The sequence below is a fragment of the Lonchura striata genome, chromosome 2, assembly GCF_046129695.1.
Source record: "Lonchura striata isolate bLonStr1 chromosome 2, bLonStr1.mat, whole genome shotgun sequence".
NCBI classification, from domain to species: Eukaryota; Metazoa; Chordata; class Aves; order Passeriformes; family Estrildidae; genus Lonchura; species Lonchura striata.
The window spans coordinates 67,861,379-67,874,515 of NC_134604.1; the positions used below are offsets into that span (position 1 = coordinate 67,861,379).

Here is a 13,137-nt window from a genome sequence, read left to right on the forward strand (position 1 = left end):
CAATCACAAGGTGTTCATTGAAACAACATTTTCCACTTGCACAAAACTAGAGGCTGAAAACTGACCAAATATGGAAGTCAGGACAGAACATGAAAAAAACCCAAAGATTAAGCTGCCTTTTAATAAAACTGACAGAAATTAAAATTAATGTGATGAACTTATTTAACTGATGCTTAAAGAATCCTGTATCTGGCTTGCAAAGAGTAAGAAGGCACAAAAGGTTAAAGAATGCTTTTATTCTGCTTTCACAGTTCTAAACAATAAACATAATTAACAATTCACCAACAGTATCAGAGAACATAATCCTGGTATCAGTAAAATGTCTACTGTTTAAGGCACTGGTAGTGTGAAGAAAAAAAGGCATAACATGGACTGCTATTTCTTAATCAGAATTTGAATCTATTATGAATATGTGCTTGCTATTCAATGCTTAGAAACCCACAAGCTACATTTACAAACAAATGTTTATACAAATTTGGCAATTACCGAGACAGGAATCAGTGGCTCCCCTACTTCGACTCTAGAGCAAGTATTGCTTTTGTTTGGAGTGGAATAAATTTTTAACCTACTAAAAGAAACCAAAATATTAATTACTTCAGCAGTATGGCTTTAAGACCCTGTATTTGGTTACAACATAGCAAGCCAAGTTAAATAACAGCATACAAGTGCCATATACTGTCATTTTAAAAGAAGCAGTTTTACAATATAAAAATAAGTTTAGAACATACTAAAGCCAGTTTTCGTACAAACATTTTTACAAAACTGAATTACTAACAAGAAAAATCAAGAACGTTTTAAATATGAATCACACTTTACATGTTGTATGCATAAAATTATTTATCTTGGCAATATAAATTAGGGATACTACAAAATTTTAAAGCTGGCATTCATATGCTATTCAAATGCACACATCAGAAATACTGAAATGTTAGTTCTGCAAAAATCCTTAAGAGTCACTTTTAGATTTGCCACATTGATGTACAGTGACTTCAGCTTCTAAAGGAGCCACAGTGACCTCCCGTGGCCACCTAAGATCCCTGTCCTTAACCTTTCCATTTTGTACATGACATTACACACAAATGCCAACAAACTTTAAAGGTACAACAGTGGTTTCACGTCTGGTCCAGCTACTCCAGCAAATGACAGTACTTCTATCTGAAATGAGCATAAAAGAATACAGCTTTCACACCGTCTAGCTCCTGGTTGCAGAAAAAAAAGTCAAGCATCCTCTATGATTTATCAAGAAACTGTTCCAGAACCTTAGAGAACTGTTTTGTGTCAGTGAGAGATGATGTTTAACAGATGTTCAACTCTTATTCAATATTAGGCTCCCAAATACATAAATTCAGCTTTTGAGAAAGCAAATGAAGGAAATGTAAATTGATGCTGTCTGAACCAAGTCGAAAGCAAAACACAGGTAAAGTTGTGTATGACTCTTAAATGTGAGTCAAGTTCATTGGTATACAAAGCCCAACATCATTCTAAAAAGAAAACAAGTGGAGGAAAATAATGCACAAGTCATTTAAGTGCCTTCTTCATTGTTCCAAAGGGATGCAACCAACAGGAACAAAACACTGTCATCTTATGTAATGAACAAATGAACAATGTGAAAACAAAACAAAAACCACAGCAGTGACTGTCTCTCAGCTGTAGAATAGTAATGAACACTTATATTCTTCCACTGCTCATAAATCCTCTCTGTTATATCCAACTTTTTTTCCATTACGTGACTCTCCTGAGTTTGGTGCCAGCCACGTGAAATACACCTTCACTGGATCGATATTCCAGTGCTTGTGAAACGATACTGGAATTTGGTGAGAAAGGTAGTCTTTTGGGTAGTCCATTGGCCTTGCCTAAGATGGAAGAACAGAGCAAAAGCACCAGTATTAATAATCAGTAATAATTTTAAGAAGATATCACTGCTCAATGGCCCCTGTGACACAACAACATGGCACTGACAAAATATGCAAGATGGTAACAAAGGGGTTTTGACATCATTCTATTAAATCAATTGACCAAGCATTAGATTAAATCTTTAACTCGCACTGCAGTCATCATGCTAGGAATGATGTACACTGATACCAAATATGCCCTATTTCTCAGGATGAAATGGCCACCATTCCAGAAGTCAAGCAATAAACAGTGTAGTTGGTATGAAATATTTCAAAATATGTAGGTTTGGCTCAATAATGACAAAATTATTTTAAACTATATTATCTTCCTCCTCTGATGAGAGTTGTCAGCACTGCCACTGTGATAGCAGGATTCTAATAAGGCCATAAGAAGCCAGAAAATATAGAGTTTATGACAGGTAAAGGTTCCAAACATGAGATGCCAGAAAACTGTGTTGTTATTCTTTATCAGCCTATATCAAACCAGACAGAATTACAACACAGCTACAAGATGCAGCTGCTGTCCTAATGCTCCACATGTATTTCATTTTCTCTGCCAGTTCAATGACACTAAGTGCATCATAAATTCCTACCTGTAGTGGTCCCTGGTAAAACAACTATATTTTGCTATTAGAGTTTTTGTAAGAAAAATGTATGGAAGGCAAACATTTGTGTTTTACATCTAGGAAAAAAAAAACCCAAACAAGAAGAAAACATAATGATTTGGATAAATAATTGATTTGATGCCTAAGCTGGTAACTGATTCAATACTGCATGCTTCACCTACTTATGGTGGTATCTGTGAATTCTCCATGCAGTTCTGTATACATTAGTGTCATAAAATTAGGCAACAGAATTTGACATTATGAAAGCTGAGTATGTGTGGTTGGTATTTTGGTTTTTTTATTCTGATACTTAAAACACAGACTGCTTATTTTTAAAAATTCCACTGGAGAAAACAAGAGAGAATCTGTATCCCTCATGACTTTTGAAAAATACTTCAAAGAACATTTAGGTTTCAAGAACCTAAATAATTTATTTTGGGTAGAGACAGCTTTTACACATCTGAGACCAAAGATTTTTGCTGTTTAAAAATGAATCATCTTTTTATTAAGCTATAGACAAAATTCTGGTGTTTTGACAATTCTAAAATAATATTCTAATAACTAATTTTTTTTTGCTAAAGTTTGTATTTGGTGCTCTAGAAAAGCCAAATATATTGTTTTAGCCCAGATTTTTTATTTAAGACCATAATTCTGGCTGCTACTCAACATGGGAAGATTCCTGTTCTCTTTAAGAGTCTGATCATGTCAAAAACCTCTGGAACAGGTTACAGAATATGCATGTATCTACCTCAGCAAGTAGGCAGCAGAAAACCAATAAGAGTGAGAGTGAGCAAATACATCAAAGACACTCCAAGAATGAAGTTATCTTTGCTTCTGTTTCATCATCTATATCTCAGTACAATTTTACAGTCACATACTTCAAGGAACCTCACACATCATAATATTTCAGTCAAGTCCTTAAAAAGTTCTTTTCTGGTTGACAGAAAATCCAAAATTGGTTTTGTCTTTTTTAAAATATTTTTTGCACTATAGTGGATTTAGTAGATTAAGAACATTAAATTTTTATTCAGTGGTTTTCACTCACAGGTTAATTTTTGTTCAAGGGATGCTAAACTAGATTTTGTTACAAGCAGCAGTAAAGAAGAACTAGAATCCAAGTGCAATTTTCTATGTAGAAAATCAAACTGCTAGGATTTCAAAGTGATTCAGTATCAAATGCACACTATTAAGAATTACAAGGAAGTCCTCTTTTTTGAATAAGAATCATTCTTACAATTTTGGCGAATGACTTCTGTCCTGACTCTCCTTTAATTAGGCTGGTTTGTTGTTTTGGATTTTTTTCTAACACATGTGCAAGCAAAATTATTCAGTAACTGTTGATTTTATAAGCATAACTTGTTTTCTTTCTGTTGAAAGGAATAAGGAATGATAAACAAAACAAGAGAGTAAACAGATATTATTTTTATATGGACAAGGAATTAAAATATTGAATAGTACGTTCTCAGTTTTCCCATATCTCTAAGCAGTAAATGTAATCAGAAATGGAATCTTAACATAGGAGAAACTGATAATTTAAATAAGAAACTCCCTCCATTGACAGCTGCTTTGAACTACAGGGTAATTTACTAATTCTCAAGTAGCTTACTATCTTGTTCTCAGCTCACATCAGTTATGCAGGGCTTCCCAGTTTTTCAACTAGATCGACACCTGAAAAAATCAAATGCTACACTGATTTAAATGTTAACTTTTAAAGTAGTTGTGCACTGTTTGGAAAAAAAAAAAAACTGTAGAGCTTCTTGTTCATACCAGGGAAGGATTTGGTTTACTTGGTTACAAGGAAGAAAATGTCTACAGGCCTCAATGCATCATGCTTTTCACTATGACACTACAGTTAGCTTGGTAAATACTGTGGAATACAAACGAGATTCAAATTTACTCCAGCCCTTTTCTCCCAAACTCACATGAATATTATGTTGTAAGCTCTCTTTCCCATGTGCTAGCATAGAGCAAATTATCATAATTATATAATGCTTCAGAACCCACCAAAAGAGCAATAATTTCATATATCTTCACTAATGAGGTATTTCATAATAGTAAATACTGAATCAATAGAAAAAATCAGGTAAGTAGAGCAGGAAGATTTACCAAACAATTTTACACTCAGTTCTCCATTTCCTGAAGAAAAAAGTATTGTGCTATAGGCTTTTTCCCTTACAGGACATATGACAACTATTCAAAGCATGTGGCTCCTAATGCTATTTCTTTTTCAAAAATCCTCACCTCTGACTGCATTTCTAATGAATTGTAGCTATAGGTTAGCTAAAATACCACATAAACTAGCAAAGCATTGTAGTAATCCATGGTATGAGAATGTTCTTATTTGATCAGTCTTGTTCTGCTGAGAATCAAACTAAAGTAGCAGCAGCAGCATCTTGGTTAGTGTTATTACATAGTGATGGAATTTGGATATTTATGACTGTTTTATGTGTACACTTAAAAAGTGAAGTACATTTTTAACACTCAAAAATAGCTCTCTGACCTGATGAAAGAGTGGACTGTGCGTTATAGGGATTCCTAAGCCACTGAAACACATCCCAAGGACCATATCATCGGGTGCATCCATGCTGTAACACCGGCATTTGCTAGCAAGTAGTTTCTGAACAGCTGTTCTGCTGAGAACCATCCTGAATTTAAGAAAAGCACATGAAATGTATAAAAACTTCTAAAGACACCAAATATCTGTAACTAATAAATATTGCTAAATTATTTAAAACTAGAAGACTGCAAATGCAGCCCTCTGATACAACAGATTTGAAATTCAAAATGTAAGGGGTCAGAACTGACAAATAGTGCAGGAAGCATTTTCTCAAACGTCATTACTTTTTATACTGAAAACTAATTACACCAGTTATACCCATTGTTGTTATTCCAACAATAAGTTAGCTACCAAACATTTTTACTACAGCTTATAGTTCCTCCTAAAATTGGCCTGGACTCAAAAGGGTGCTCTCCTCAATCTTACTCAAATGCAAGGGAGAAGAGCTGGGGACCTGAGACTAGCATGTGTCGCTACACAGAAGGTGTGAGGTAAATTGCACACATTTGGGGAAAACATCACTGTTTCTGTTGAAACTGATTTGTATCGTAATTTAAAATGTTTGCATCAAAACAGGAACTAACGTAGATATCAGCAGGAACTTAAATAAATTACCCTCCTCCACCAGTGATATAACTGTATCCTCCCGTTCCCAAGCCATAGCCGTAACGCTCTCCAAGGAATACTGGTTCATTTGGGTCATAGCAGCTGAGCAATTTTCGGAGCCTGAATATACTATAATATGAAAATCCATTTAAAAAAAAAAATCTTGTAAACATTCATTTTGGAACATTGTTACCCTCAACAGCATTCTATTAAATAGCACAAAGATGACAGGAGAAATTCAGAATTTCTACCCAAAAAAACTCCCCCAGAGATACAAACTGCTAAAGAGAAATTTACAATGGATAATTTACTATGAGATGACTGCACGATTTGGTCAAATGAAGAACAAACAAGCTTGAATTATTTTTTTAAGTAGGCAATTTGTTAGTGAAACTGCATCTCATCTCAAAGAAAACATGAATGATACTTTCCAAGCAATGATAAGATCTTTGCAAATTATCTGTGAACATTTACAAATTGAAAACTGAAAAGGTAGATTTAGTTATATGAATGTTGCATTATCCACAGTTACATCCTCTCACTATTTCTTCTTCTGCCACATGATTTAATGTCAAGTCTTAAACCACTGTTCATGACCACGTGATCCGGCACATTGCTCACTGTGCCTTTTTTTGCTTATACTGCAGCGTCAGACTTTGCGAGAATGGGATCCAATTGTCCAACAAATGCAAGTTCCAGAACACCACTCTGGGCAGCTCGGACAACTGACCCGGGCTTATGGAACCTTTCTTCTGACACATTTGTCTGAGGAACAAATGTGTCTTAGGTTATTAGCAAATGACTAAATCCTATTGGCTCAAACATACCTACACTGAGGAATCACAAAATGTGGTGTATTCAGAGTATATGATTACACGATAGCACAGTTTTAATGAAGTTACAACATTGTCTTTAATCTCTGTCAAAAGAATACTGATGGGAAGTGAATTCTTTTCTTCAAGTAATATAAAGCCACATGACTAATAAAATAGCTGTATCTCTTAAATAAAGAAGGATGGGTGTATATTGCTAAATGTCTTATTGACAAAGATGGTAGCTCCTAAAGGAATGCAATATATACCTTATCAGTGTGTCATCATCCACTACAACTAACCAAGGGATTCTGGGAGAAGTATGATTCAAAAACCTTTCCAAAATGGCAAAAGTTTTCCCACAGTGACCTAAAAAAAAGATAAATTGACAGTATATATATTTAAATAAAACAGGAATTAAATTGAAAACAAGATTTATTCCAGTTATCTGTCAAACTACTGAACAATACTGGACTGTTACTCTTTAAGTGCTGTCAAAATGAGGAGATTATGATAGAAGCTGATGTTCCACAAAATATTCCAAGACACTGCCATAGCATTTCAAGATGCATCAGATAGATGCATCTTGAAATATCACTTTTATATAAATATTTAAATATACTTTAATGCACTGTACTCCTCACTGGCAACTCGGGTCCTGATCACTACCTCCAAGTAAAGGTCTGGACATTTATCACAAGATTATAAGGAAGTTCAAGAGGTAAGACATCCTTTGCTAGGAGTGCAGAAGTGAAACACCCTTGTTCAGAATAAGCAGGACCTGAGAAACAAGAAGTTTCAAACTTCTGCTGAGTCTTCTTTAGATCTTGGACAAATCTCATTTCAGTCAGTTTTCATTCATCACAGTTGATTGTCTAAAGTACTTATTGCTATCCATATTACATTTTGTAAACAATCACTCAAAATAACATTATATTTGAAGCCACTTTCAGTTAAAATATTCTTTGAGAAAACACAGTAATTCTATGCTAAAGACATGAAGGAAGTCCTTGCTCTGGTGATTTTGTGAGACTGTGAACTTAATGCAGACTGATATCTGAAAATTTACAAAATGAAACCCAAGATTTCTATATTATACTCTCACAAAACATGGAAGCTTCCTGGCATGACTGCAACTACTGGGCATGGCTGCTACCAATGATCCACGTGTGCCCCCTGAAAACACTCACTGCTTGCTCATGAGCTGCTCCACCTGTGCACACAGAAATCCCTGCCTATGCTCTCTCTGCCTCTAACAGACAAAACCAAGGGGCAGAAATAACCCAGAGATCAGAACAACTGACCTAGTGGGCCAAATAAGGCCAACAGGCCTTAATTCAGAAGGTAATAGGTATAAAATATCACCCTAAGAACAATATATCAAATGAAATAAAACCATCAAAATTAATAAATTCAAGGAAGTCATCATATCCATAGCCTTTTTTATAATCACAAAGTAAATTGATTTAAATGCCTGTTTGCTATAAAAAGATGTTTCAACCCTAACATTCAGTTTTTGTGCTTAAATCAAGATATACAAAGCACATAGATATAATATCTGAATACCATATGGCAAGCAGTTTATGCTCAGTAACCACTTGGCACTGCCTGAGGTCTTTTGAAATAAATTTATGACTTCTTAACTGTTAATGAGCCTACTGAAAAGCATAAATAACTGCAGAGTTATTACTCCTACCCCAAGTAATAAAACATTTTTTTTTTCTCTTGGTGTATATCAGTATACCATGTTTTCATAATCTTAGTATTTAGGTTTCTGCTTAAAAGAACACATTATCTACACAGGGGGACTCTGGATGTACTCTACATCCATTTCCTGTGTGAAGAGCATTCTTTTAGTTTAGGCTGCACATATGTGCTAGAGAAAAACAATTTCTACATGACATGCTTGACATGAAAGACACATCATCCATAAAGCTTCACTTCTTCAGTAAGTCATTTGTGCAAAACTGACAAAAAGCTCACCTCTGTCAGTGTTAGGTATGCCTAAGTCTATAGTAGGAATGGAGATGTCTGCATAATCACTGTAGTATTCAATAAGGGCAGCTTCTCTTTCCCAAGTCTGCTTCACAACAGGTACTGCAAAACAATGATTGACATTCAAACAAAAGGAATTTGATTAAAATAGATACTCGATCCAAATATTCATGTTAACCATGTTTTGCTGGCCACATTTCTTCAATGCAATAAAAATGCTGCTTCAAATACAGCATCACGATTCCAAATGTTCATTCTATTTTCTTTCCTATAATATTTAGAGAGAAAAATTTTTTACAATTTTATGATAGCCAGTCAGGACAGTTATATTTAAATGACATAAAAATATTCTATTAAAATATAAATATCTTTTTATGATACTATTTTCATAATAACAATTTTAAATTGTGATATTTATATTTTTCCAACCAAAGCATAACCAAATAACGGAATTCTACTTTTACAATTGCTACTGTACAATTCATAGCACACATCAACATGAACACTATCAGAGATTAGTCCTTCCTCCAGTATTGAAATGGCACATTTTAATCCAGCTGTACAGTCTGTAACATATTCTGAATCACAAACAGACCAAATGTACCTTTTGAAATACTATACTGGCATTATACACATCCTATCTAACAGCAACATCATATTAATGCTCCAAAGCACCTGTCTCTGGAGACACACTCACAGGACATTTTATAACCATTCCTGATATAAACATATAAATATTTATTGTTTCATTTATAAATAAGAAGTATTTGTGTAGCATAGTTTATAAATATACAATCAATTTTAATCCCATGGAGATTCTATTCAAAGGAGGGTTGCTTAATGCTAATCTAAAAAAAAAAAAAAAAAAAAAAAAAAAATTTCTTACTGGTTTGTCATTTTACATCAGCATTTAAAATTGATCACACAAAATTCTAGTAATGATGCCATGAGTGTTTACATTACATTGAGATGTGAATAAATTATAGGTAACACAAAAATAAAAATCCAACTATTTGCAGTGTTTTCAGAAGAAAGCCATCAGATGGAAATCATGATCTCTCTTCCATCTTAAAAATGAGGATGTCAGGCCTGAGATGGGCAAGTACTCTGCATTCTGCTGTTACTGCTTCTCTGCTTTATGTTCTGACACCATCCAGGAGGTTTCAGCAGTAGCAGGGAGTGCTTTAAATGGAGGAAGTATTTCCATAACTTCCCTGTGCTGCTATACAACCCTGATGCTTGTGAATAACAATATTTATTTATTAAATAAATGAGAGGAAGTGAAACTGTCTCTAGGGAGACATGAGACTGTACAGAAAGAATATCTACAAGGCTGAAGTAGGTTATCAATGGCATGGATGCTTTAGTCCCTTGCTAGAATCATCCATCATCAAATGTGATGTTTGTTGCCTACCTAGTTGCTCACTTCCCCCTACTTTGAACATACAGAATTTATCACTCTTGACTGATCAACAGTCAGTCTGAAACAGTTCCCTTTTAGTTCATTTCAGTGTTAAGACAAAGTAATAAGAACTCAATGCACTAATGGAAAGGCTTTAATACTTTGAAATGAAAAAATCACTTTAGTAGCATTTTGCAATGGTCCACCATACTACTTTTAAAAGTTCTTAAAGAAATGTAAAAGTGTTCTCATTTTTTCACAAAAAATCCAAAAGGAATTATGTACAAAAAATATATATAGGCAGGAAATTATTTTCTTATTATGTTGAAATGTTTTACTTAAAAATGTTTCTCAGCAGAACAAAATCAGAAAGGTTTCAGAGAACAAGGCTTCAGAACAGAAGAATCACAGATATACAACAGCATCCAAACTTCCCCTGGAGAAGAGCTTCACCTGTGTAGGTCATTTTCTCTTTCTTCAGACAAGGACCTAAAACTCAGCAGGGTCCTTTAACACACAGAAATATCTGTAATTACAGACTGAGCCTCTCAATTCCCTTAGTGCAGCCCTCCCTTCTTTCTATAAATGAAGCAGGGACTTGAGTCTCATCTCAGTTAAGAGCTCTTAGGCTGTTGGCTAAAGTGTCCTTCTCTTTCCCTTGTTTGTCTTGATGGTAGTGTCACCATGCAGACTAATGTCAATTGTAAATTGAATCCCACATTACTTTGTAATCTCTGGCAAATTGTATCTTCTAAAGAAAACTACTTGAAATTTTGGACTAGATGACGATGTAAATATTTATCAATATGTATTAATACTTGTGATCATACCAAAGTATTAATACCACTAGCGATATTTAAAGGTCATCTCTAAGCTCTTAATGACATTTTATTTCTGCTATTTCTAGAACCCTGATGCATGCTTGCAGTCTTGAAAATTTCTTTTATAACTACAGATGGTATGCATAAGAAGGAGAGTTGTGTCTGAAGTAAATTCTGAGGTAAAATTTAGCTGCTTTTAAAAGCACATCAATTTCCAAGCCTTAATGCTACATTATGTAGTTTTTGGCATACAATAAAGAATGACTTACCAGGTAAAAAGAGCTCTCTGAAGCTGGCATCCATTAATCTTTCAAAATCTGGAGTAAGATTATCCTCTATTGCATAATACTGGAAGCTGTGAGGAAAGTTCAAGAATTTTCCTCAGTCTTCAACAGGTGTTTCTTGAAGGATGTTTATGCTATCTTTTTGAGGCCTCTGAAATTCTAGGGTTTTCTTTTCTTTTTCTTCTTTTTTTTAAGTTTTGATATTAAAAAATTAACATGGATCCAGGAAGGAGAACTCTTCAGTGAACTCCAATTACAGGACAGTCAATTTTGTTTTGTCAAAAGCTACTTTAAAGATAACCTAACAATTATGTGACTAAAACACTACAAATGTGCTTTCATCAGGTGCAGTAGCATTAAGAAAATAATTCCATAAATCTTATTATGAAAACATCCTCCTGTTTTTAACTAGACAGTTAAGAAAAGAGCTTTTACTTTCATCCTGCCCTATGACAACAGGTGTGGCAAAACACTCTCAAAATTTGGTACAACTACTAACCAATTACTTTATTTTCAACTTTTTTCCCAACTATAATCCCTTTAAAATATGTTTATAAACAAACTAAGCCTAACAGAGAGAGTATGTGCACCTGGAGTATTAAAGAGCAAGAAAAAAATCAAGCAAATTCCTGGAAACAAATCTCTTCCTTATTAACAAAATGTCTAAAAGCAAACAAGAAGAGACTGGTAGGTGGCACCAAGTAGGTGGAGTGTCTTCTGTTCAGTAGGTGGATTTGGAATGTTTCCTTCCAGGCTTTGTTGAGACTTGATCTCCCTCAACTTAGCTGAGCATTACTATGTGTTAGCAGAAGCTGAGAGTCTCTCTTTGTCTATTTTGTGTGCCTCTGAGGAGGAAGTTAATGTAGTTAACACAATGTAGTTAACTGTGTGTATCTTGTTGGGCTGTGCTAGGGTTTTTTGTTTGTTGTTTTTAGCACGATGACTATTGCTGCTCATGTAACTACAATTTTCAGATGAACTTCCAGATGAAACATGCTATAGTGTTTCATGTACTCTTGATCAGGGGCAGTGGTTGGACAAAGTACTACATACAATCAGATTTCTGGAAGGGACAGATTTTCCCATTCCAAGCATTATAAAATACATTTGCAGATGGAACAGCTAGAAACAACATGAAAGCATAAGCTGCTCAATCTTTTACTGGAAAGGAGGAGGGCAGGGCAAAGGAAGGAGGATATGAGCAACCCTTCAGTTTGTTCAAATTTCTAAAGTAGCCACCAAAGAACTGCACAAGTGGCACTGCTAGCACAAAGAAAAAAAGTGAAGCAATTATCTGGGGAAGCTCACTGAAGGATATTAATAGCTGCTTAATAAATATTGCAACAGTTCCAATTTACAACAATATAAGCTAATCCTATGCATGTTTTAATTTAGGTATTCAATTCCAAGTTTTTTGCCAACAGCAACTAATGATGAAGTAATTTTTAATCTTAAATGTTTAACAGCACTCCTAAGGACTCTGAACAGCAAAAAGATTCCACCTGAAGGATAAGCTGTTTATAATTCCAAAACCTGCCTGTTTGAGTCGATTTTGCAAACATTTAGTCCCAAGAGTGATAGAGACAGCATATATCAGCTTACTTTTAAAATATTCATTTTATGAACTATATTTTATGAACTACCTTGACCAGCCAACAACTTACTTCTGTCACCATGAAATTTTCGACATGTTTTTACAGCAACAAAAACATCTTCCTTATTCACTGGCTCTCCCTATATGAACAAAACAAAAATTAATCTCTTAAATGCAGGCTGTGCCTGTAGTATTTTATAGGATATGTATGTCCACACATATAATAAAACAGGAACTATTTTTCTATTGTATGGTCTATCAAGCAGAATAGTGTTCTCATGATACATCAGAAAGTAAATTTTTAGCTCTTGAAAAGAAAGGTATTGGTTATTTAAAATTCCTGAAATAATATTATTGGAAATTTTTTTCCATTGATGTAGTACTCTAACAAGAACTGGAACACCTACCACTAGGAAAAGATTGTGAGCAGAAAAACTTGTTGAACTAAGAATGATTCATCCGAAAAAGAATGTTTTCTTAATTTTTTTCAAATTGATCACTATGAGAACACAAATTGTATCACACTTGGAAAAAACAACTTAAATGATACACACTAGAAATCTTTGCAT

General features: G+C 34.3%; 1 protein-coding gene across 1 annotated transcript in view; it reads right to left on the reverse strand.

The window, feature by feature from the left end:
- Positions 1-216: 216 nt before the first annotated feature.
- B3GLCT (beta 3-glucosyltransferase) overlaps positions 217-13,137 on the reverse strand; it is a 45,136-nt gene continuing 32,215 nt past the window's right edge. Inside the window, exons 10-15 of the mRNA XM_077781448.1 lie at positions 12,639-12,708; positions 8,456-8,569; positions 6,742-6,841; positions 5,670-5,789; positions 4,998-5,142; positions 217-1,853 (exon numbers count right to left, since the gene is read on the reverse strand). Of these exons, the coding sequence (XP_077637574.1) occupies positions 1,686-1,853; positions 4,998-5,142; positions 5,670-5,789; positions 6,742-6,841; positions 8,456-8,569; positions 12,639-12,708 (717 nt within the window). The 3' untranslated portion in view covers positions 217-1,685. The remainder of the gene's footprint in view (positions 1,854-4,997; positions 5,143-5,669; positions 5,790-6,741; positions 6,842-8,455; positions 8,570-12,638; positions 12,709-13,137) is intronic.